Source organism: Coptis chinensis, chromosome 5 (genome assembly GCF_015680905.1).
Source record: "Coptis chinensis isolate HL-2020 chromosome 5, ASM1568090v1, whole genome shotgun sequence".
NCBI classification, from domain to species: Eukaryota; Viridiplantae; Streptophyta; class Magnoliopsida; order Ranunculales; family Ranunculaceae; genus Coptis; species Coptis chinensis.
Genome location: NC_141460.1, coordinates 96492365 through 96517556, shown reverse-complemented (window position 1 = coordinate 96517556; position 25192 = coordinate 96492365). Strand labels below are relative to the sequence as shown.

General features: G+C 36.7%; 2 protein-coding genes and 1 long non-coding RNA gene across 3 annotated transcripts; 1 reads left to right on the top strand and 2 right to left on the bottom strand.

The window, feature by feature from the left end:
- Positions 1-375: 375 nt before the first annotated feature.
- On the bottom strand, positions 376-3359 carry LOC147500576 (uncharacterized). Its single transcript, XM_086562162.1, has 2 exons — positions 2742-3359; positions 376-1114 (listed from the first exon to the last, which is right to left on the bottom strand). Exons 1-2 carry the CDS (start codon positions 3028-3030, stop codon positions 759-761), a joined length of 645 nt encoding a protein of 214 aa, XP_086418288.1. The 5' UTR covers positions 3031-3359; the 3' UTR covers positions 376-758.
- Positions 3360-8487: 5128 nt separating this feature from the next.
- Positions 8488-19065, bottom strand: LOC147500575 (uncharacterized). Its single transcript, XR_015196416.1, has 7 exons — positions 19024-19065; positions 10806-10864; positions 10562-10654; positions 10365-10467; positions 9309-9408; positions 8875-8946; positions 8488-8558 (listed from the first exon to the last, which is right to left on the bottom strand). It is a non-coding gene; the product is annotated as an uncharacterized LOC147500575 (long non-coding RNA).
- Positions 19066-19204: 139 nt separating this feature from the next.
- On the top strand, positions 19205-21116 carry LOC147500574 (LEAF RUST 10 DISEASE-RESISTANCE LOCUS RECEPTOR-LIKE PROTEIN KINASE-like 2.5). Its single transcript, XM_086563660.1, has 3 exons — positions 19205-20135; positions 20416-20454; positions 20545-21116. Exons 1-3 carry the CDS (start codon positions 19397-19399, stop codon positions 21114-21116), a joined length of 1350 nt encoding a protein of 449 aa, XP_086419786.1. The 5' UTR covers positions 19205-19396.
- The last annotated feature ends 4076 nt before the right edge of the window (positions 21117-25192 follow it).

Below are 25192 nucleotides of genomic sequence, written 5' to 3'. Positions count from 1 at the left end.
CGTCAAAATTTAACACACGGATGGCAAAAACTATGCCATCTGTCTCCCAAACTTATTATAACAACTACTAGCAAACTTTGACTGAATTTTTTACTCCTTCCAAATTTAAGACCCTTTTAGCAGCCCATATAGCCGCCATTGGACTTGCTCTAACTCAAAAATGAAAAGAGCTGCTCCTTGTTGAGTTGTTGGTTAAATCTCTAGGGCAGGGTACAGTAGAGTGAGTTGTGCCTAGTTACCTTTGCACATTTCTGAGTTCTGACTCTTCAAGTGACACCAAACACCCTTAGTCCCTTAATGCAATCAAGTATTACCCCTACTTACGTAGTTCTACCAAATAATCCCAAGATATTATTCAATCGCTACATCCACATCTGAGAAAGCACACTTTAATAATTCCAGTGTATATGTATTTGGAGGGTGACCAAAAAAATAAGATCTCCTTTCACACCTTCCATTTTACTCTTACGTCAGTTCCGTAGCCAAAACCATACAAGCCAAATATAAAAACAAAAAACACTACAACACACAAAATGAGAGACGACCGCCTACATTCAACAGAAAATACAAAATTTTGATCAAACCATCAATTGAAATATGCCTTTCCATCACTGATATTTAATCAGAGTACCTCTTTGACATCTGCTGATTCGTGATCAAGTGCTATAAGAAAGGCGATGTTAAGTCAAACTTAAAAAAAAAAAAACCCAAAACCACCTGTAATGTGAACAGTTGGAGGAGCTGCATGAAGACCTCTCTCAACCTCTGTAATTAACAGTCTGGCCCTGGAGAGTTTGGTCTAACAGTCGGTCATATTCGAGAAGCAGGTCCTCCGATTGCTTTTGAAGGGCCACAACACGATCTTCAGCAGCGATAACCTGTTTCTCCTTCTCTTGAGATTCCAATTGTAGTTTCTTCAAATTCTCTGTGAGATTGGAGATTTCTTCCTTAAGTGACCTTATCTCCTCTGAACTTTTATCTTTGAGCCGAAGGTTCTCTTTCTGAAGCTTTTCAACTTCCTGTTCAGAAGCTCCAACTTTACTCCTCAAACCAATTAGTTTTCGAAGATATTCGTGTAACCGATCAATAACGTATACAAGAAAGAGAATGTAGCCTGCAAGATAAAATTTGGTATTAGAATAGAGATGATTAAACATAAGGATACAGATGAATGTGTACAAAAATTAATTTCTAAGCTTCCTCTTTTAATTCACAATTACCTAATCAAGTTCAACTTTTTAAAATTTCTTTCTGCATAATGATCCTCATTTAGTTCCACATACCGACAATTTCCAGTAAGTTCTTGTTATACATGACTTTGATGCATGAATTTTTATATACGGGTTATAAGAAAGAAAATGGATACTGGTGTGAAAACCACATGCTGGGGAAACAATTTAGTTAATTTGCATGAGATTTCTTTGAAAGAACCCATTTTTACTCTATCTAGGGGAACCAATTTAGTTATCCAGTTCCTAACTATATCATGGTTCCAATTCCTCTTGCAGAGCTTCTTCTTACTCCAGCTGAATTACCCAACTCAATAGAGAGAAGTTACATTGGTCTATACAAAATCATCATTCAAGATGAGCCTCCAGATAGATACAGCGTTCTTTATACTGACGGCCTCGGGGAAGTCTTTTGTATCTGAGCACCAATTGTCAAAAACTGCAGCCCTCGCTTGTCGACTTTCACTCTTTTGTCTTCATTAAACAATTTCCCACCTCAACACCTTTCGAAATTCGTTTAACCAGAACAATCTGCTTTCCCTCTTAACAAATATTAGGTTCTTTCATCTCTCTCCTCAAATTCAACAATATAAGTAAAATGCGAGTCATTCCAGTCTTGTTTTCAAACTCTGTCCTCTTCAGACCTATAATCTTCAATTTCCATTACGTCAGTTTGACGCTTAAGACAAAATGCATGTCCATAAAGTGACAAAGCAAAGTCTAACTATACCACGAATCTATCCTTGCCAGAGGGAACTTGGACAGTTGGACCAGATGAGCTCAAAGCAAAAGAGGGACTACTTCTAATGATGTTCTCTCCAGAAAGGTGCATAGGTTTATCGTCAGCAATCCAATACACTAAAGTACCTGGTCAACAACAAGTAACAGTTCAATCTACTCGGAATTGGGAACCATTCATCTAATTTGGAATACTATTATTGTTTTTCGACAGCAAGTAACTCACATCCACTACGTCTCAAGGAGTGATCTAAATTAGAAGGCATCCCTCAAGGAGTGGCTTGGGAACCCAAGTTCCCAACCGAAGACTGACCATAAAAATCATCACGACATACACTTCCACTTACTACATTACTGTTTAATATTGACTTATCCACAATACACAACATCAACTAGTGTGTTCATGGGAACCATCACAATCTATGAGTTTTCCTTTCCAAATTTATCTTGATATGCCAAATTAAGCAACCCTACATCGTGCTGTCTCATTTACACTCAAAGACAGTATCAACAATCTATCCAATTCATATAGTTAAGCGATCAAAAACTGCATTTCAAAACTATCAAAATTCTAGACTTGCCACTTTCCAGGTTTATCAAAATCTATGATAAATCCTTAACAGCCAATTTAATCAGCCTTAATTTCATCAAAACAAACTAACAAGTCACATACATAAGCTTTCCAAACTACATTTCTAGCATAGATAATACAGAGAGACACACATACATGATTCAATGTAAATAGAAACAATAAGAAAAATGGCTGGCACATACCCAATAGAGAAGCTTCAAGAAGGTGAGTTCTCCAAAGAACCTGATCCATAGGAGTAAGTGTACCAAGCTTAACCCCTTTATTCTGGATCTTCAGAATACTTGTAACACTTGACAAAAAAATCACAGACATAGTACAAGCAATGGTTTTCACAGTTGCTGGACCTTTACCACTACTCTTCAATTGATCCAACCCTTTCATTACCAACTCTCTCAAAGGTCCAATCTTTAACATTAGAAACAATGCTACTGTTCCTTCTGCAAACAAAACTAAGAACAGGAGCTGAATCATCTTTCTTTACTTGTTTTGTAAGTAAAGTTTGATACTTTAGCTTGTATAAATGAAAGGGGGTTAGTGTTTTATTGTTTTAAAGCCATTAATGGTGATAAGATAGTGGACTTTTCATGTTTCTGGGCATTATTATAGAAGTTGAAAAGGTGGAAAACATGAAATGGGTAAGAAGGGAATGGATCAAAAATGTGAAAATGAGATGAAGTTATAAGATGTTGGGGGAATGTTTACTCCACTCTTTTTTGCTTTTTGTTCCGTGTCTTTGTGATTAAGCATGATTAGCTTTATACTCTTTTTTGTGTTTAGTCATTTGCAGCAATTATTATGTTGTGTTTTCCGCAGCAAATATTTTCCTTTAGGAAATGAATTTTTCAATGTTTTGTGGTTTCATATAGTGTGAATTTTTGTGACAACTTTTTCATAAAATAAAATTTCAATGTTTTGCATTGAATAATAATTACTTTGCACGGAGAAGGATATTGTATTTTGCATAGATTTTCATATTGTGGATGAGAATGTGAAGGTACACAAATACGTACTTTCAAATTTCAACAGAAGAATGTGGACATGGGTTATGGATGTAACTCAACAGGTTTGGTGTACTGTGTACATACAACGCTCAAGTCACAAAATGTCTCAAGTCTCAACCCTCAACCCATTGCAAATGCAGTTCCCTCTTCCCATATCCTTACCGCAACGTTACATAAACCTTAGAGCATCTTTAGCATAGCAACAAAAAAAACACCAAAATTTTGAACTAAAAAAACACCAGACAACTTTAGGAGCAACATCAAAAAACCACCAAGCAACTACGCGGTTTTGCCAAAATCGCGCCATATAGCACGCGGTTTTGCCAAAACCGCGCGGTGTTCAGAACACCGTGTGCTACTTTTATATAAACAGCTCTAAAGCCGCGCGGTTCAGTCACTTTCACCTCTTCTCATGATTATAAAACCCTCTCCTTAGTTAAAAAAAAAAAAAAAAAAAAAAACCTACCTAAACTCTTAAAATTTGATATGGATCCTTTTGAACCTTTCGATGGTGATGATTGGCAGTACACGGACGACATTGGCAATGAGGGAGAAGAACCTGAGGAAGTAGAATACAGTGGGGGAGAAGACAGTGGGGGAGAAGAACCCGAGGATGTTGCGCCGACTGATAGACATCTCTATGTACTGGAGTATCATATGAACGACTTCGATTGGCAATTTGCACCTGGAGAAGCACTTGATACGGAAGTTGTGTCTTCTACACGTGATACAAAACACGTCGAAAGTCTGATGGCTAATACTCGGGTAATTAATTAGTTTTGATTAAATATTTTGAATATTAATTAGTTGAGTTGGACTAATTAATTATTTATCTTATCTGCATTATTTTTTTTATAAAATCGGCATGTTGTTGACTTCTAGAAGTTAGATCGGCTTTACTTGGTGTTAAAAGAGTAGTGGAAGGTTATTAGGAGTTTGGATGAGTTTGTACATATTAGAGATAGTATTTTGTATACACCTTTGGGTATTTTGATTGATCACGGATTATGAAAATTTGATTGGGCTGATGGTCATAGCTTTAGTAGAAATATGGTGGAGTAGAACTCATACATTTCATTTTCCTTGTCGGAGTTAGGGTTCACACCACTAGACTTCACTATGATTTACGGGTTGAGTATCGGTATAGGCAACCGATACCTTTTCATACAAATTATGAGAATATGGATAGTATGCTTATGAGTTTTCCCTCGTTTGGAGTGCGGATGCTTATGATTCTTCCGGGATTAAGTTATCATTATATTAAGGTCAGTATATATGGAACCCCTCTTGCATCCCGATACACGGAGTTTAACTTTGACTTTGGAATCTGCGGGGTAGTGAGGGTGTTGATCAGTATGTTAGAGCTTTTTTGATTTTTTTTATTGGGCATGTTTTGTTTCCCAATAGTCATTCTACGGTACGGCTGGGATATTATGCTTATGTATCTTATTTGCATACTATGAGAGATTATGACTGGAGGTAGCTTCGGTATATGCCACATTGATATCGGCGTTAGATAAAGCTTCACAGACATTCGGAAGTAGAAGTCCTCAAATTGTAGGATTCACGGGACTTTTAGAGATTTGGTTTTATGAATACTTTCGATGTCTTTTTCCTAACATAGACATGATTCTTGATACTTTCGCCCTAGATTTGCTAGTTGGTCGAGGGCCTCCTTGACTAAATAGAGGGCAGATTAGGAATAATATATGTATGGCTCATGCTTTCAGTTGATAGTAGATCATTGTCATCTATTGAGTGGGACGCCTTGGCGTTTGTCTACTACCTTTGACGATCGGTTATGCAAAGATGTTTGTGTGTTTATCACGTCCGCGAGTTGTTTTGTCGCGCGTGATTTGTCGGGTTTGAATGCTTGTGGCGGCGGATGTTGGAAGCGGATGGACGGGCGTTATGGAGTTCCATGTGCTCCCATGCGGATGTTAGTGATGCAAAGTCGTGGGGTAGAATTCAAGTTCATGAAGTTCATGCGATGGTGGTCCTTGGCGGATCGTCTTCTTTTGTTGTTGAAGCGATGGCGATCGGTATTATAAATGGTGGAACCGTGTCTCCATGGGTCCGTTATTGCCTCTGTTGATCGGGCTAGCAACCCGAGTTTGTGGGCCCGGAAGGGATGAGGCGTGAGCTCACGATTCTTCATCCGCCACAGCTGTTTACAACCCACAACCTCTGAATGCATATCGGCCCGGCTCGTAATGCGCCGGTAATCCTCGGATGTTTGCGTGTGTGGACCTCGATGGGGAGCCTACTTATATTTCCATTCTTGAGGTGCCTCATGCTTTCGTTTCTCTGAGTTAGAGCCGCGTATTGATCAAGATACCATGGTGAGTTTAATTGTTTTATTTATCTTCTTCATTATATATATAATATGTACTCATTGCTGTATTTTATTGGATTTTTAGCCGAGGTTCTAAAGATATGAGAACCGGGGTTCTTATATTTGATGGGATGAGGATCTACCTGTATCATTATAGCCAAAAATAGATGAGGCATATTCTCGGACATATCGGCAATCCCGCAAGTATGGCCGAGACTTCGAAAGCGATGAGGATATCGCGACAAGTGTACACGTAAGAACAACATCAGGGATATGAGGAATTTCCCGTTTGAAGTAGTTAACCTCCGCATGGACATAGAATATCATAATTCTCGAGTTAGGAACTTAGAGGAGCGACTTGGGAACGTCCAAATAGAGAGGAGAGGATCGAAAGTGCTAAGGGGCTTAAGAAGAAAACTAAATAAATTTGATATAATATGATAGGTTTTGGATTATTTTGGATATTATATGATTATATCATAATCATAGATTTTGACCTACATAATCATAATCATAGGTTTTAATTTCTTTAATTTTTTCGATTTTGAATTACAATTCTTAATTTCTTCAATTGCACATTGTTAATTTCTTAACTTCTATGCACAACTCATAATTTTTCAAGTTCTATGCACCACGGTTCTAATTTTCGAAAAAAAACGCGGTTTTGGCAAAACAGCCCATTGAAGCTCAAACCCTGCGGTTTTGCCCCTAACAGCGCCCACCGCATAGAAGCCCATTTAGCAGCCCATTTAGCCCAAGCCAGCGGTGTTGGCAAAACCGCTATGTGGTGATTTGATCTGACACCAAACACGGAACCAAATATTGGTCGATTTGGTGTTTGGTTTGGTGTTTTCATCAACATGTAATTCTCCTGAAGTTGAAAAAACACCAAATTCTTGGTGTTTGATGCTAGGTTGATATCCTGAAGTTGAGAATTTGGTGTTTGATGCTAGGTTGATATCACTGCTAAAGATGCTCTTAGGTGGTGTGCTACACTTATAAATGGTACGCAGAAGAACTGAGAATTCAGTTTGGTGAAGCCCACAAAGGAAGAGCAGGCTTCACCTTGAAGTATATGAAACACAATTACCCCACAAAACTTTATGCAGTTATATGCCCATGATGATTGATGAAGAACACCAGCCTCTCATACCCGAAGTAACACAAGGCAAATTACAAACCAGACAACCAGTATCAATGGAAAACGGACAAAGGGCATGTAATCACAACCTAATTCAATTACCTAAAAAATATTTTCCTTATGGTTACATGAAATCCAACATCAGAAGCATAATGAATCCTTAAAATAAAATGCATGTTAGAAAAAAAAAGTAAAACTAAATAATCTTTTAATAAGAAAGGCCATGACAGAGTAATAGAGTTGTACCTTCAATTTGGTTTATCGTCGGTGATAGCAATTTCTATCCTAATCATAATGGGTATGTCGCCACTGTTCATTCTCAGGATTCATTGCTGATGTCTGAAGCCATTCAACACTTATCATTATCTGTTATCCATATTACATAGAAAAATCAGGAGCCATAAAATCGGAAAAAATAATAATAATAAAGAATAAGATTTAAGTAGTTTAATGAGAAGAAAAATCTGAAAATTCGATCGATGTTATCCAAACATTGATAAACGCCCGAAAAAAACTGGTGAGAAGACATAAACATAAAAATAAGCATTTAATCAAAACTTCCTAATTAAATAAAAGAGGAATGGAAATGACAAAAAAATGGAACAAAGATTACACATCTTCAAGCAATGATTACCAACATGTTTGTGCATTAATTAGATCAATCAAGAATGGAAAATAAGATAAATACATAACAATCTGCTTCCAACTCTATGAATAAAACCCAAGGACAGAGGAAACCCATATTTTTTATATTAATATGACATTATATCAGTTATGAAATCAACTGCACATGGAGCCATATTAGATTGTCAGCATCCACAGGAACAATGACTTGATATTGAAAAAAAAAAAATGGCTTTGATTGGACCTAAGCTCGAGATTTTCAGGGCTTTCTGACTTCAGATTGTCATTGTCAATTGCAATACTTTACTCTGACTTACTAAAGAAATCGATAAGGACTTTTCATTTAAAGTTGATTGAAACTTGTAACAGGGATGTGGATTTACTGTGTAACCATGGCTTACTTTAGATTCTCAGGATAGGGACTTATGATTTTGGTATATGGATTTCCACATTAATATTTATCATATTATAAGTTTTCAAGTAGAAGTTCAACCCTCCTATATAGTGGGATCGATAACTGGTTGAAGTAGTACATATATATATTTCCTTGCAACCTCCAACTCATACCCTTTAATGAGTGAACAATAGCCAATAATCTACATTAGCAACAGACAGGCCAACTAAAAAATATCCGGATAATAAAGTAAAAGACTTACAGGTTTTTCAGTTCCCGATATATTCAAGAATGTTTCCATGAATCATACAATTCCTCAGTATCCTACATTTTAGAAGCAGGCTTAGGATATAATCAAAGCAAAGATATGGCAGTAGAGAATATCTTAAAATGAAAAAAAATGGAGTGTTTATCCTAAGAAGTTTAACTTACAAATGTTTTCATGGATTTCATTGTACTTAACTGTGGGAAATCAAATCCTTCCCCTTTAAATCACAAATTCTCCTGCACGTTATATAAAAGTAAATCGTTTGACCATATAGACATCCAAAAGTAGTATCTAAAAAGTACTTGCGGATAGAAAAAACGACTCTGTGGTCTCCATAAATTCTTGCTTTTGGGGACATGGAATGGAAACTACAACTTCAGAAAATAGTGCTATTTGTAAATTTCTTTGGAATTTTAACATCCGAAATTAATAAAAAAGTTGCAAAATTGTGGTGTTGCAACTTTTGGGAAGAAGCAACAGCTTAGATTCTTTATGTACTCATCGAGGTTAGCGATTTGATATCAGTAAAATGAATTAGAAAGACATACTTACAAATCACTGAAGCTAGTCAATGTACAAATGCCTGCAGGTATAGGCCCCTCAAGAGAGCTTCTTTGTATATGCCTGAAACATACCGAGCCAAATATCAGTTAGTAAAGTGTAAGTCACTATTTGGGGGCAATAAGCAATCAATCAGTGCACCCTTGCAAGTTGAGTTGGAGACTACTACTGGTTAACTAAGTTTAGTCAGTCTTGCCAAAAATGTACTGTTTTTTTTTCTTATTCAAGTGAAAAGACTCACTAACCAGCATTCATAATCATAACAAATACACCCTAAGTCAAAATTAATAAAGTTGTGGTGGTTTTCATATATTTTCCAATTTTCATGTTAAAACAAATTATGAAATTGAATATATATATGTAGTCTAAAGGAAAACACAAACGAATACATAAAAAAAATATCAAAATTAAATAAAATAGTATACCTCAATCGAGGTAATGAGCAACGTCTCGTCTGGCCTCTAGAAGCACTTCTATTTTATGAGCCACATCTCTTCTTATCCAATCAACATGTACTCTAAGTCCCTGGAGTTAGACAGAGATGCATACGTATAAGAAAATGAAAAAAATGATACGTAAATGTAACTAAACATATAGAACTAATGGTATGGTATGCATTTCTTTCTTTTATTTTATTATGCAATCCAAATAATCCACTTCCTTTCATTTCGAAGAGAAAAACCTGTAATACAAAGAAATTTATTAAAAATGAATAAACTTGAAACCAGACAATTCTTAGAGTGACAACTAAGCGATGTCAAAAAATGACGACAACGAAGAGCAGACAATTAACATACCCAGTATTTAGTACCTAATCGCCTCTCTGAAGCGTCGTGAATCGGGAGAATGGGATATTGAATGGAAACTTGGAGAATAAACACTTGGAGAAGGTGGGAACCTTAAATTTTAAAAGCCATGGTTTTAGTTTCGATTTTAAAGTTAATTTGGGTATTGGTCAGGAACGAAGAAGACGCGCGGTTTTCCTTTTTTAAATTGTGAAACTGTTGAAACGGTGTCTCTGTCTCTGTTTGCTGAAGAAGTTGACCTTTATAGTTCTGGGATTTAAATTACCAATTAACCTTTTTCAGCGAAGAGCAAAAGCAAAAGCAAAAGAACCGCATTATGGGTCTAAAACCAATGAGAGTGTTGAGAAGATGGAGACTGAAAGGCGAACGTTAGTCTAAAACCAGTGAGAATGTTGAGAAGATGGAGACTGAAAGACGCAACGTTTAGATTGTAACTGATTTGTTTCTAAATGACGAATATACCTTTCAACTTAAAACTGTCCGAGAATTTTTTGGGTGAAACTTTTGGGTACCCCTTTGATTTAAAAGATTGGGTTAAAATCAAGAATACAGTTCTTATGTTCAGGAAATCAGACGAAGCGCTCCAAAATTCTAATTTAATTGCAAAATGAAAAAACGAAATTAGACCAAGCACTCCAAAACTTTAATGTAACTGCAAAATGAAAAACAACTAACCATTTTGACCAATACCCTTGATGATACACGAGATATGTTTTCAAGTTTTCCTGTCTGTTGATATCATCATTCGCACTTTCACCGCTCCCACTCTTTTCCCTTTCTTCAAAATTGGAAGGAAGCAAGAGAAAAGCAATAAGCAACAAAAGATTTTCATTTTTCCAATAGAGATTAGGCAACAGAGATTAGGACCAAACCTGAACTCGTTACTTAGAAAGCATAGATCGTTCTCCAATACTAGTTGAACAAAATTTTCGTTGAAAAATACTCCTCCTTGTGCTCTTCACCATCTGCAAAAGTCCTAAGTAATATGACCAAAGCTGCCAGACGCATATATACAATATATTTCATCATCAAGTAAGTTTCATCATAATAGTAGGCGATAAACAAAAACGAAGAATTATCAATTAGAGTGGAGAGAAGAATTTTTTTCGTGCATACCTATCTATTAGAGAACGTATTTTCGCAGACAAGGAGCACACAGTGAATTGATGCGCGCCCTACACAACAACAAACCAAAACATAAAATTTAAAACACTGAAGCAAAGCGGAACTGAAATTTTTGCATTTAAGAGTTCAGTTTTGCAATCAAAATTAAGAAACTGAAATTAAAATTAAGAGTTCCCATAGAATTTCTTAGAGGAAATGCAAGCAGACCTTCTGAGCCTAAAACAATCTCTTGAAGAAGTGAATTCTCTTTCGGCATTCCAACGTGTCACTTATTTCTTGGTTTGTGAAATATAACTTGGTCTCAGCCGCTGGGTTTTACCACGGTTCAAACCAAGTGGGCCTAAAACAATTATGATTATGTGGAATTGAATGGCAGAAGACTTGATGAAGTCGTCTATGGAGATGAGCTCTATTATTAAAATCTTGTCCCTGTTGTTCCACTGACCTGCTCAAGAGTTGTAAACAGATCAGAAGTATAGTATGTGTGTGTGAGATTGAGTTGTCATAATGTTTCAATTGCTTCAGTTCCTCACTTTCGTCCTAGTTCTCATCGGCCTCAATGGAATTCTTCTAGTCACTTCCGAGAATTGTTCAGCCGATTTTTCTGTTGATTACCCGTTTCGACGTAATTCAGGTGACCAGATTTTTATCTATCACGCGTATACTTTGAATGATACTTCGGATGATACTCACAATGATTCTGGATATCCAGGATTAGTGATAAAATGTTTAGACTCCCGTCCGGTCATTAATATCTCCAACCACCACTATCATGTGCGAGGTATAGATTACGATCTGAAGTTTGTAAGAATAGTGGACGTGGATATAGTAGACCAAGATTGTCCTCAACCACGAACAAATTTCTCGTTACAATCCACACCGTACTTGCGCTACTTCGGTGAATATGCCAGGGCTTTTGTTTTCTACAATTGCACCAACAATACCCAAAATGTTGAGCAGCTTATTCCTTGTCTAGACAACACCACAAAATGAACGTTCTTATGCTTTCCCTGAAGGTAACATTCCAATAGGATTTGACGGGTACAAAACCTGTTCGGAGAGTGTAGTGGCAACGTTTAGTTACGTGGCAACTACAAACATAACACAGGACTTAAAACTAGGGTTTAAAGCTCGGCTGGTCTCCGCCTACTAATGAATGTCAGGACTGCGAGAATTCAAGAGGGATGTGCCAGTTTAATAGTACAAGTTTTCGTAGTTGCATCCACTATTCCTATCGTTATGTTCCTGAGCAGAGAGGTATGTTTCTAGTTTCTAATTTCTAATCCTTACAAATAATCCCGAGTTTAACAACTTGTGTGTTTACATCATGTAATTCTGGGTTTGCTATTGCAATCCATTCCAATTATTTGTTCCTTCATTCTGTAAAGGCACAGTATGACATTTCTTTAGCTCGAGATATCATCTGTAAAAATCTCTTTTTCGACTTTATGGGTTTGTCCCGCCCCGTTTAGTTTAATTAATGAGCACTTCTTCAGTGCGCAGGTCGTTTGGGCCTTTGGATTCAGTACTTCTGCCTCGCAATACACACGCACCCTTGATGAGTGGCCGAGATGTAATGGCGCACCATACATCTCGCGCACTGAAGATTTAGCCTTAATTAATATGAAAATATTTGGGGAAAAAAAAAATTATTTGTTTCTTTCATTCTGGAGGGTGTTTTTGGCATTTGCTCTAGTAAATATATTGTCGATTAGAGTGATTGAATTTTATATAGAAGAGAATGGTCCTTTGTTCCAAGCACAAGATAGTTTATGAATACACCATAGCTCGTTTCCTTATTACTTTTTCCTGTCAAATAGTTTTTTTGTGTATTTTCTGCCCGGAACGCAATTAATAGAATAAAAGGTCGTAAAAAACAAGCAAAGCATTAAAAGTAAGGTTCACTAGGTTACTAATTGTTTTATCTTAATTAGACAACGCTTGAAGAACTTTTTAGCACTCGGTCAGGAGCGAAATTCATTAGGGCATTGTTCTGCAATCCTCAATCCATAAGTGTGTATTTCTATTACTTGGATTATAAGTAATTATCCATATTGTTTATAAGTGATTCTAACGCGAATTTAGTATGAAAAATCATTTTTCAGATAACAGTTCAAATATTGTTGGTATTAGGAATGGAGATAGAGCTTGTAATGCACTTTCGAATTCTAAGAAAATAAAGAACAACAAAATGATTGTACAATTCAATAAAATGAGTTTGAAACTATGGTCATGCCATGTATATATTAACGATAACCACATGTTTGCATTGCAGGGCTTATCCATTATAGCACGCCGCGATAATTACTATTGGTGAGCTTACTATATACTATATATCATGTATCGGCTCTTTACAAAAACATTTGCAGTTTTTAATTTAAAGGCTATCTCTTTGTTTACAGGTGTAGCCCTATGGAGTTGAGTAGTTCTTATAATCTTATTGGTACTTTACAGAAGATAATTTTCTCATTTGTCTCTCGTTGGTGGAATAAAAAGGAGATTTCAACAAATGTAGAAATGTTCTTGGAGAACTATGGATGTCTTGGTCTACAAAGGTACAAGTATTGAGAAATCAAGAAGATGACCAATTCCTTTAAAAGATACATTAGGCAAAGGAGGATATGGTGTGTGTTCAAAGGACAACCGTGATGGCCGTTTAGTGGCGATTAAGGTATTGAATGAGTCAAAGGGGTAATGGAAGATTTTGTTAATGAAGTTGCTACCATTGGCAAGACTAACCATGTCAATGTGGTCACCTCCTTGGCTTTTGTCTTGAGAAAACTAAGCGAGCTCTTGTGTAATGAAGTTCATGCCGAATGGATCCCTCGAGCGGTTTATTTACAAAGACAAAGGAATCAAGTATCACCTCTTCTAGGATGGGAAAAACTTTACCAAATAACACTTGGTATTGCTAGAGGGTTGGAATACTTGCATCGTGGTTTTGTAACACTTTCGATTTTGCATTTTGATATAAAACCTCACAATATCCTTCTAGACGAAGACTTCTGCAAAAAATTTCTGATTTTGGGATGGCTAAACTATGTCCAACCCGAGATATCGATTATTTTGTCATGGGTTGGAGCTCGAGGAACTCCCCGTTACATTGCACCAAGTCTCGTTTAGAAACTTTGGAGGCTTTGGAGGGTGTCTCACAAGTCGGATGTTTATAGTTATGGAATGATGGTGTTAGAAATGATTGGTGGGAGAAAGAACATTGATGCAACAGTGGAGAACATGAGTGAGATTTACTTTCCCTTGATGGATATATAATCATCTTAAACCCGGACTTCAATATAGAAGGATCCTCGAGATGTTTGAGGAGGAGACGACGAAAAAGATGATCATAGTGGCTCTTTGGTGCATACAAACACACCCATCAAATAATAGGCCTTCAATGAGCAAGGTGGTGGAGATGTTAGAAGGAAACAATGAAGAGTTGCAAATGCCTCCAAATCCTGCACTATCTTCTTCCTCATCATCATAGGAGTTACTCTACGACCAAAGTGGGATTTGTGCTACAACACACTCTTTAAATTTAGATAGGGAAGGGTCTCATTGTACTAATTTTATGCAACAAGAAAAGACATATTATAGCTCCTTTTTCAACTGTTATCCTCCAATGCATGGCAAGATCGATCTTCAAGCTCCATAACGACTCTTTGGTGCTACTGGGCTTTATTAAACTATCCAATGACATGTATAGCTAAATGAAATTTCTAGTTGACTTTGTTGTTTCACTTGTTCCTTATATTTGTACTAGGGTATGCCCGTGCCACGCGACAATCGATATAGTCGCCTCGACGCTAACTCTATAGAAGCGACGAACTTGAACACACACACATAACACTAAACACACATATCGTTCAATAGAAATCCTTATACGAACTATATTATCTAAAAGTATAAATTTTCCCTCTACTGAAAGTAGTGAACTACAATTAACTTGAAAAACACCATATGGATCACTATCCACCTAAGCGAGCAACAACAAAGTAGGTAACCAAAACCGGTTTCAATAATAGTACATTTTGTTTCAAGAACACAAAACGGTTGTACATAAATGAGGGTAACAAAATATTTGAAATGAACTTCGGGTTTATCATCCGAGTCCCGATACAATCTTGTAATAAGTATGGCGGAAAGTTCTCTCAGAGTTAGAAGCGAGAATCAAACAATGTTAACCTAGAAAGTAACGAAATGGGTTGTAATTCTACTTATGCTTCAGTTTATTTATGCTACTTTTCCTTTTTATTAGTTGTACCCAGTGTATGTCGCAATCTATATTTCGGTCTTTGCGGCCACCCAAACTCTTCCAAAATGCTAAAACTACTCCGTTTGTCCATCCAAAGCCACCGCATATAGGTACACGAAAACACATAAGAATTGAGATCACCCCACACATCATTGTGCGTGATTGCTCTTGATTCAAGGGAAATTATCTATTACTGAAAACAGATTAACGGTTTATTTTGTTTTATGATAATTAATCACAATTTCAAATATTTGCAAATAGACCATGTAACTTACTTGAGGGATGTATTCACCACCCCTTCCAACTGCTCCACACGATTCCACATCGTATTTTTTATGCATTGTGCCTGTTTTCTTGTAAGCTACATAGTTTGTTTTAAGCCATTTCATAGCAATATCCTCTCCATGGATCTTATGTCTTCTAAACCGGACACAGGCAAGACCTTCAACAATCATGTGTTGCGGTGGAGCCCAACCATTTGAAAGTCCCTATTCAGTTCCATTTTTCTCGAGTCGGGGATATGAACCAAAGGAAAATGGATGATTATATGAAGTTATCATGAACCTAAATAACTTCCTCGTCTTTGTAAATTAAACTTGAAAAATAATGGAAAAGTTACTAACCATTCTTTGTCCGAAATTTGATAAAGAAGTTGCAATTCAAAATTTTCACAAAGCAGACTGATCTTTGAAGACTTTCCATAACTCGCTTCACAATAATATTGTCTGTAAATATCCAATTCACGAGTTATCACAAGAAAATATACTTCTCGAAGTATGATAATGATATAAAATTTGACTTATCAAAATTAAGTTATAATTAAAGTAACATCTGACATTCCTTAAAATTGAGGCAATGACAAGGACACAAAGAACACATGGAAAATATGGAGAAACGAATCTATGGAAGTAGCAAAGTTCTTAAAAATGTATGTAGTAAGCTACTTACGGGAGCAACTACAAATGCACCAATCTTCTTGTAAGACACCATGTCTTTTGAAACCTCGTTAATAGGAGCTTTAGATTTATGGCATTTCTGGAGAATCATAAATATCAATTTAGTAATATGCAAATGATAATTATAGGCTAAAAGCAGAATCTGCGGTATGCACAACCAACGCTGCGTACAAATTAGGCATTGTGCTAAACCAGTTTGTGGAAAGAATACAGCTTACCCTTTTCTCCATCCACAAAATATGAGATCGCATTTGAGCTATGATTTTATATCCTTGTGGTGTTCCTGGCTCAACCAAAACCTACAACAGATTTGGCCTATTATATTAGTTAATTACCATAAGTGCACTACATAAAATTCACTGAGAAATAGTGAATCCTGTTAAGGTGGGGATCAATCCCAAGACCTTGGGCCCAACCTCCAACCTCCCAAGGCTTGACCAAGAAGGCAACTTCAATGAATCATGTCAATAATTGACATCCGCACCTAAAATTTTCCACAACAGATGCAAGAGAGTCGGGTTCGAACTAATAAAGTAAATATCATACCCCCAGCAAAGCCTCGCAATCTTTTCAAGCAAAGTAAAAAGATAGGATTTGTGTGTGCATGATTTTTGACATAATAAAATTCGCCCACCTCACGAGAAAAGAAAAAAAAATATATCAATACAAATATTTATAGACATCTAGAACTTCCAGAGTCGGTAATCATTCTTGAACAAACCAACAATTGTGCACATAATTGTGTTCGAAAGTTACGTATTGTGTGTGTTTGGGGAGGAGATCCACGAAGCACAATGACGGACTTTTATCAAGACTTGCAGCTAACTCAAATGGACACTACAAAACCATATACACAAGGGAAAAATCACTTCCCTCACATTTTGACCTAGGATTACGCCTTATGTTAATATAATTATCCATATACTTCATATTGTGCCATTTTGTTAACAAGAAAGATTTATGAAGCTACTTAGCTATATACGTTGCATCTTTTCTTGCAGTCCCTTAAATCTACAAGCTTAGTTACTTAAAGCTCCAAAAATATTGGAATCTCCACAAACATTAGACTCTACAAAAGCATTTACACTTCTGGTCCAACTTTCTCAAATTTTCTACCAGTCCTTTGAAAAGGATTGGAGCCAAGCCAGATTTATAGTTCCATTGAATGGTGGAATGGGGTTTAGCAAAAGGATAGCTGAAATTGCACAAAGATTCAAACTGGAAGCAGCAATAGCAGCTTATGGCTCTAATAATCTGGTATGGTCGCAAGGAGGATAAACAGAGGTGGAATATGTTCAAGACCAACAACCCTGTTACTACTATATGTAGAGATTGAGATAAGTAAAATCTCAACAGATTGCACTAATCAAACTACAAATAAGAATTTGGAAGGTATGCAGTCACGTGTGCGGGGGATGGCTAGGTTCCAGGGAGAGCCTAGAGCCAAGAATTTGAAAGGGAAGGCTATTCTTGTTTTCGACTTACTATATTAAAACCTCCAACAATATCTTGTAAAGTAAAAGACACGTGGAGATACTTTGCTACATTGCAGTGGAACAGGTACTAATAGACAACATCCCAACAGTATAAGTAATAGTATCCAACAGCAGGCAGCATGACATTATATGCCAACTATCCAACAAACCATGAAGCATAAGCATTAACAAGGTTTCCACTATAGATTAACTAAATAAACCTTTCTGGCTCTAATCCGCACTTACATGAAAGTTAGGGACAACTGCTCCTTGCGCCATAAATAACTTTTCCAAGAGTTCAGCTGTCATAATTCCATCTTCAAAAGCACCTAATGAGGCCTGTCATCATTTTTGAAGTAGTTAAGTTATATATTGGTTATTACTATAATACTATTCTTCCTTTTCCTTCTCTTTCTTCTCCCCCCCCCCCCCCGTTTCTTTTTTCTTTTGTGAAAAACAGGATTGAGTTCCCACCATTTTGATGATTTTATAGAGAAAAATGACTGAGCAAGCAACAAATACACCACTCACTTGCCGAGTTTTTACAGCACGTTCAGTCCCACTCGAGAAGCTAGAAAACTCCATATCTTCCTCACCTGAATAAAATCCCAGTTTTTGTAATGCTTCCTGTCATGATCACACCCCTATTAGAATCCAAATTTCATTCCAGAGATTTAGGTTTAACACTTTCAAGTTTCAACTTATAGGTGAGAAACCAAAGAAATTCATGTTACCACCATAACAAACTTGGGTTACTCCTGTTGAATATACACCCATTACTATGACATTTTAGCTCTATCCTAACTGAGATGCTATCCGGTATAAAGTGCAAGTACAGACAATTAAGTATATTTGTTTTATAAATTTTATCAAGCACATTTTCCCTCTTGCATAGTGGGTCATAATCAAGTTCTTGTCCAAAAAAATGTCTCCAACTTTTCATCCTCACAATTTACAATATATGAGACCCCTTCTGACCAGTTCAAATGGTAAAATGTGCTAAGTATCACCTTTACGTCTAATATCCCAAAATCCTTTGACAGTGCGCAATGTTTTTAAATATCTGGCTATAAGACAATATGTGATTATGAAAGTTTCAGCTAGTTCACTACTTTCTACATATAAAATAAGCAAAAAAAAGTTTATAAGCAGAGCGCTTTCGCAACCCAGAATGCTATAGAGATCTGATTTCTGCAGAAGTGCAGAGCACCAGGTAATAAACACTATGGTCACAAAGCATCATGTCAGTCTGTCTTGACTAGCCTCATTTCTGTGGTTATGTTAATTGTCCTTTAATTATTATTATTCATAAGTGCATGCTACATTCCAATGTCGGACTTCTCATCTATAGCAAAATTCACCAAAACATGAAACTGTCTGCGCAATTCTTTTTCATCTGTAACAGATCTTATACATAAGTGTCATAAAAAAATTATATGGACTTATTCAATTCAAATTATATATAAATAAAATCAATCAACCAAACTCGCATTGAAATTTCTTAGAGGAAATTAATGCAAGCAGACCTTCTGAGCCTTTCCTCAAAGACGAAACCCTCTTATTCTCCGAAACTGACCAATCTCTTGAAGAAGTGAATTCTCTTTCGGCATTCCAACGTGTCACTTATTTCTTGGTTTGTCAAGTTTGTGAAAACCAACTGGGTTTAAATATCTCAGCCGTTGGGTTTAAATATCTCAACCAACAAGGCTCAAACCAAGTGGGCCTAAAACAATTATGACCACACATTATGTGGAATTGAATGGCAGAAGACTTGATGAAGTCGTCTATGGAGATGAGCTCTATTATTAAAAATCTTGTCCCTGTTGTTCCACTGACCTGCTCAAGAGTTGTAAACAGATCAGAAGTATAGTTTGTGTGTGTGAGATTGGAGTTGTCATAATGTTTCAATTGCTTCAGTTCCTCACTTTCGTCCTAGTTCTCATCGGCCTCAATGGAATTCTTCTAGTCACTTCCGAGAATTGTACAGTCGATTTATTAAATGTTGATTACCCGTTTCGACTTAATTCAGGTGACCAGATTGTGAGAAATGACGGGTCCATCGATGCCGGGTATACTTTCAACGATACTGGATATCCAGGATTAGTGATAAAATGTTTAGACTCCCGTCCGGTCATTAATATCTCCAACCACCACTATCTTGTGCGAGAGATAGATTACGATCAGAAGTTTGTAAGAATAGTGGACGCGGATATAGTAGACCAAGATTGTCCTCAACCACGAAGAAATTTCTCGTTACAATCCACACCGTACTTGCGCTACTTCGGTGAATATGCCAGGGCTTTTGTTTTCTACAATTGCACCAACAATACCCAAAATGTTGAGCAGCTTATTCCTTGTCTAGACAACACCACAAATGAACGTTCTTATGCTTTCCCTGAAGGTAACATTCCAATAGGATTTGACGGGTACAAAACCTGTTCGGAGAGTGTAGTGGCAACGTTTAGTTACGTGGCAACTACAAACATAACACAGGACTTAAAACTAGGGTTTAAGCTCGGCTGGTCTCCGCCTACTAATGAATGTCAGGACTGCGAGAATTCAGGAAGGAGGTGCCAGTTTAATAGTACAAGTTTTCGTAGTTGCATCTACTATTCCTATCGTTATGTTCCTGATAGAGGTATGTTTCTAATTTCTAATTTCTAATTTCTATTACTTGGATTATAAGTAATTATCCATATTGTTTATAAGTGATTCTAACGCGAATTTAGTATGAAAAATCATTTTTCAGATAACAGTTCAAATATTGTTGGTATTAGGAATGGAGATAGAGCTTGTAATGCACTCGGAATTCTAAGAAAATAAAGAACAACAAAATGATTGTACAATTCAATAAAATGAGTTTGAAACTATGGTCATGCCATGTATATATTAACGATAACCACATGTTTGCATTGCAGGCTTATCCATTATATTGGTGAGCTTACTATATACTATTGGTGAGCTTACTATATACTATATATCATGTATCGGCTCTTTACAAAAACATTTGCAGTTTTTTAATTTAAAGGCTATCTCTTTGTTTACAGGTGTAGCCTGTGGAGTTGGAGTAGTTCTTATAATCTTATTGGTACTTTACAGGAAGATAATTTTCTCATTTGTCTCTCGTTGGTGGAATAAAAAGGAGACTTCAACAAATGTAGAAATGTTCTTGGAGAACTATGGATGTCTTGGTCTACAAAGATACAAGTATTCAGAAGTCAAGAAGATGACCAATTCCTTTAAAGATACATTAGGCAAAGGAGGATATGGCTGTGTGTTCAAAGGACAACTTCGTGATGGCCGTTTAGTGGCAGTTAAGGTATTGAATGAGTCAAAGGGTAATGGAGAAGATTTTGTTAATGAAGTTGCTACCATTGGCAAGACTAACCATGTCAATGTGGTGACCTCCTTGGCTTTTGTCTTGAGAAAACTAAACGAGCTCTTGTGTAATGCGAAGTTCATGCCGAATGGATCCCTCGAACGGTTTATTTACAAAGACAAGGAATCAAGTATCACTCTTCTAGGATGGGAAAAACTTTACCAAATAGCACTTGGTATTGCTAGAGGGTTGGAATACTTGCATCGTGGTTTTGTAACACTTTCGCATTTTGCATTTTGATATAAAACCTCACAATATCCTTCTAGGCGAAGACTTACGCCCAAAAATTTCTGATTTTGGGATGGCTAAACTATGTCCAACCGGAGATATCGATTATTTTGTCATGGGTTGGAGCTCGAGGAACTCCCCGGTTACATTGCACCCGAAGTCTCGTTTAGAAACTTTGGAGGCTTTGGAGGGTGTCTCACAAGTCGGATGTTTATAGTTATGGAATGATGGTGTTAGAAATGATTGGTGGGAGAAAAGAACATTGATGCAACGATGGAGAACATGAGTGAGATTTACTTTCCATGATGGATATATAATCATCTTAAACCAGACTTCAATATAGAAGGATCCTCTGAGATGTTTGAGGAGGAGACGACGAAAAAGATGATCATAGTGGCTCTTTGGTGCATACAAACACACCCATCAAATAGGCCTTCAATGAGCAAGGTGGTGGAGATGTTAGAAGGAAACAATGAAGAGTTGCAAATGCCTCCAAATCCTGCACTATCTTCTTCCTCATCATCATAGGAGTTACTCTACGACCAAAGTGGGATTTGTGCTACAACACGCTCTTTAAATTTAGATAGGGAAGGGTCTCATTGTACTAATTTTCTGCAACAGTAAAAGACATATTATAGCTCCTTTTTCAACTGTTATCCTCCAATGCATGGCAAGATTGATCTTCAAGCTCCATACGACTCTTTGGTGCTACCGGGATTTATTAAACTATCCAATGCCATGTATAGCTAAATGAAATTTCTAGTTGACTTTGTTGTTTCACTTGTTCCTTATATTTGTATATAGATGAGTTAGAAATACAGAACATTGTGTCAACTGAGTTGGTGACCAAGAATTAAAAGATGATTAAAAGAGTAGTATGTGCTCAACATTCCAAGTTGTCAATTTTCAGTTGCTTCAACTCCTTACGTTCCGCATTATCAATCTGAATGGAGTTCTTGCAGTGACATCCAGTTATTGTCTGGAAGCGACTAATATTCGATATCCACTTCGGAATTAATATTCTTGTCGGTGATGATGGATATCCAGGATTATTACTGATCAAATGTTCAGAGTATCCATATCGTCTGTTCATTAATATCTCAAACCCCATCTATCATGTGCAACGCATATATTATGAAGGGAAAATTATAAAAGTGGTTGACGTAGATATAGAAAAAGAAGAATGCCCTCTACCAAGAAGGAACGTCTCATTAGAATCCATACCGTCTTTAGACTACTTTAATGAACAAGCCAATATGAACATTTTCTATATATAATTGCACAAACATTGGAAATGTTGAGCATGCTCTTCCTTGTCTAGAGAATAACAACAACAACAACAACAACAACAACAACAACAACAGGAATACTAGTACATGTTCTTATGCTTTCGTTCGAGATAACATTCCAAAAGATTTAACCTGTATGTAAACCGTGAGGAGAGTGTGGAAGTCTTGTTTGACTTTACTCTTGATTAATCTCTTTTCGGTCAAATCCTCACATCCGAGTTTCGAGAATTACTCTTCACAAATTCTTCAATCTTCTAGTACAATCCTCACGCCGTTGTGTCCAAAAGTGAAGATTTATAATGGATTTGTATGAACTGGAAAACCCAACTATACACGATAAGAGCCCAAAACCAGAGTTTTAACCCCTCGTAATGATCATACTTTTAGACCAATTATATGAGTAATAATTAAGAGTTAACACTAATTACGTATTTTTATGCATTTCAGGCTTCAAAGTCCATTATGTGCATAAATGTGCCACTTTAGCGAGATAAAGGAGCAAAGGTCGGTTACTAAGGAGTTCTGTGATTAAAGGCCAAGATTCAAGAAGACAAAGCCTTTCTAAAGCCTGGTCAAAAGCTGAAAAGTCGACGCGGGCAGAAACATCACACAAAGTCAGCAGAATTTCCGAAGGCCGTATTTTTGGATTTAGACCTCGGAATTGGGCCTACCTTATGTCAAAACGACCGGCTTGGAAAGAGCTTTCCAATGGTCTAAGCCTTGACCCAATCAGAGGAGCAGAAGTGGACGAAAAGTCTGTTGAAGCCAACTGCAGCTGAATAGGCCTTTTTGGACTGAAAGAATTGGGTTTTCAAAACATGGCTCCAAGCCCATGCACGATTTTTCGATCTAAAAGTATAAAAACAAGAGCTTGACTCTTTGTTAATGGTAGCTAGTTAGACCTAAAACTATAGATAATTCTAGATCTAGTTTCATGTAATAAAATTAAGTTTAGTTTAATTTCAATTATTGTTTTAGATTAATCTTTAGAGTAATTGTTCTTCATTAGTTTGATAAATAAAATAGCTAGGTTGTCAATTTCGATTCTTGTCATTTACAATTGTTTAGATCTAAATTTCCTTATTACGTAGATAGCTAGACCTAGATTAGTTAGATTATTAATTTAGTATTTGAATCGTTGTTTTATTATTCATTAGATTAATAAAATAGTGTTCTTGATAATCTAGTTTCATTTCCATTAATTGTTTAGTTTCAATTCTTAGATTCAATTACTTGTCATTATTAGTTTAATTAAATTATTGCATGAGTAGTTTCTATTTGAGTTTAAATAAGTAAAATTCAAATCTTTATATCATGTCTTGTTTGAATTCCATTAGGAATGATAGCGTGATGATTCTCGGCTAAACCTCCATTAGAGGGGGTTGAGAAGCCTTGATGAAAGCTTGATTCCGATTATCCTAGAGTCATCGTAATTTCTATTCCACTCTAGAAATGATTAGTTCACCATGAGAATGGGTTTAATCATTCACATGCTAGTTACGAATTGGTAGAAATGCCATGTGTAATTAAGGATTAGGATGAACCAATTGTTTCCGCAAGGGCGATTCATTCGGATTACGACGATTCGTCGTTAGTAGGATTAAGTCGAGTTAAGGTGGAATCAATCCCCCTCTAACTTCTTATCATAGAATCAACGTAGCATTCCCATAGTTGTTCTAATAGTCGACTAGTTGCATCTTGTGGGTAATTGCATCATAGTCTAGTTGTCATTTCGTAAATCTTTCATTAGACTTTAGAGTTTAGTTTACTTCTACGTAGAGAACACAGCATGCGGAAGGACTAAGAGTGGAACGAACTTCCTACTCCACTATATCTTATAGGATTGAGAGTAGAAATCTTTGATAATTAGGCACGTAATTAAGTTTTAGTTTACTTACGTTTTGAGTTCATCGTTCATTGCGTAGGTAAACTATCTTTTTATCTATTATCAACCTGTAACAGTCTTTCAGGAGGCGGAAAGGTTAGGTGGAAATGCTCTTAATGGATCATCAAATGCAAGCAATAGAAGAATCTCTTTTGTTGAAAAAGTTAAAGCAAATGCTTCCATGGAAATCGATATAGCTGCGTTATCCATTCCTGGGATGAAAGGTAACATTCCATCTATAAGAATTCCAAAACAAGCAATAGACAGAGGTTTACAATTATGCAAATTCAGTTTAGTAGGTCGACTTGATTTCCAAAAAATCAACATAGACACTGTTAGAACTATTGCTGCAGAGAAATGGCGTCCAAAAAGTTGTTGGAAAATAGTCCCACTGGGAAAAGGTTACTTCATGATTAGACTTACCTCTGAGGAAGATCTTGTCAGAATTTGGAGTGGAGGGACTGTTTCAGCAAGATTTGCCAAAACACACCAGTTGAGGGTTGGAAGTAATGTTTTTTTTGGATATGGTGAAGGAGATGGTGATTGGGGAAAGATGAGACTGGACTTCGGTTTTGAAGTTGCCTCACGCACTCAAAGATATTGCTTGGGATCAAGTCTCGATTAGGTAGTTCGGAAAAATGACGAAGGTTGGATTTTATAGGTAGCATTGGTGATAGTTACTTCCTCGTTCTCCAATATTCCAATCGTGGGATGAAGTTGGAGAATCCGGAGGAGAACTGTCCAATCATGGGATGAAGTTGGAGAGGCTGGCGGGGACACGGCTTAATGGGATGAAGTTGAGAGAATTAATGAACTGTCGGTTCGTGGATTGAGATTAGGAGAAGGGAGAAACTGCCGATTCGTGGATTGAAGTTAGGAACCGGCGGGACAACCTGTAGCTCGTGGAATGAAGT

What these genes read in the sequence shown, in the direction of transcription:
- LOC147500576 (XM_086562162.1), bottom strand. Translation starts at nt 3,030, where the DNA reads ATGATTCAGCTCCTGTTCTTAGTTTTGTTTGCAGAAGGAACAGTAGCA. An exon ending in TCTTGAAGCTTCTCTATTGG is followed by an intron (nt 1,115 to 2,741) that starts GTATGTGCCAGC and finishes TTTATCTTGCAG; the next exon opens with GCTACATTCTCTTTCTTGTA.
- LOC147500574 (XM_086563660.1), top strand. Translation starts at nt 19,397, where the DNA reads ATGTTTCAATTGCTTCAGTTCCTCACTTTCGTCCTAGTTCTCATCGGC. An exon ending in TCGTTATGTTCCTGATAGAG is followed by an intron (nt 20,136 to 20,415) that starts GTATGTTTCTAA and finishes TTTGCATTGCAG; the next exon opens with GCTTATCCATTATATTGGTG. An exon ending in GAGCTTACTATATACTATTG is followed by an intron (nt 20,455 to 20,544) that starts GTGAGCTTACTA and finishes CTTTGTTTACAG; the next exon opens with GTGTAGCCTGTGGAGTTGGA.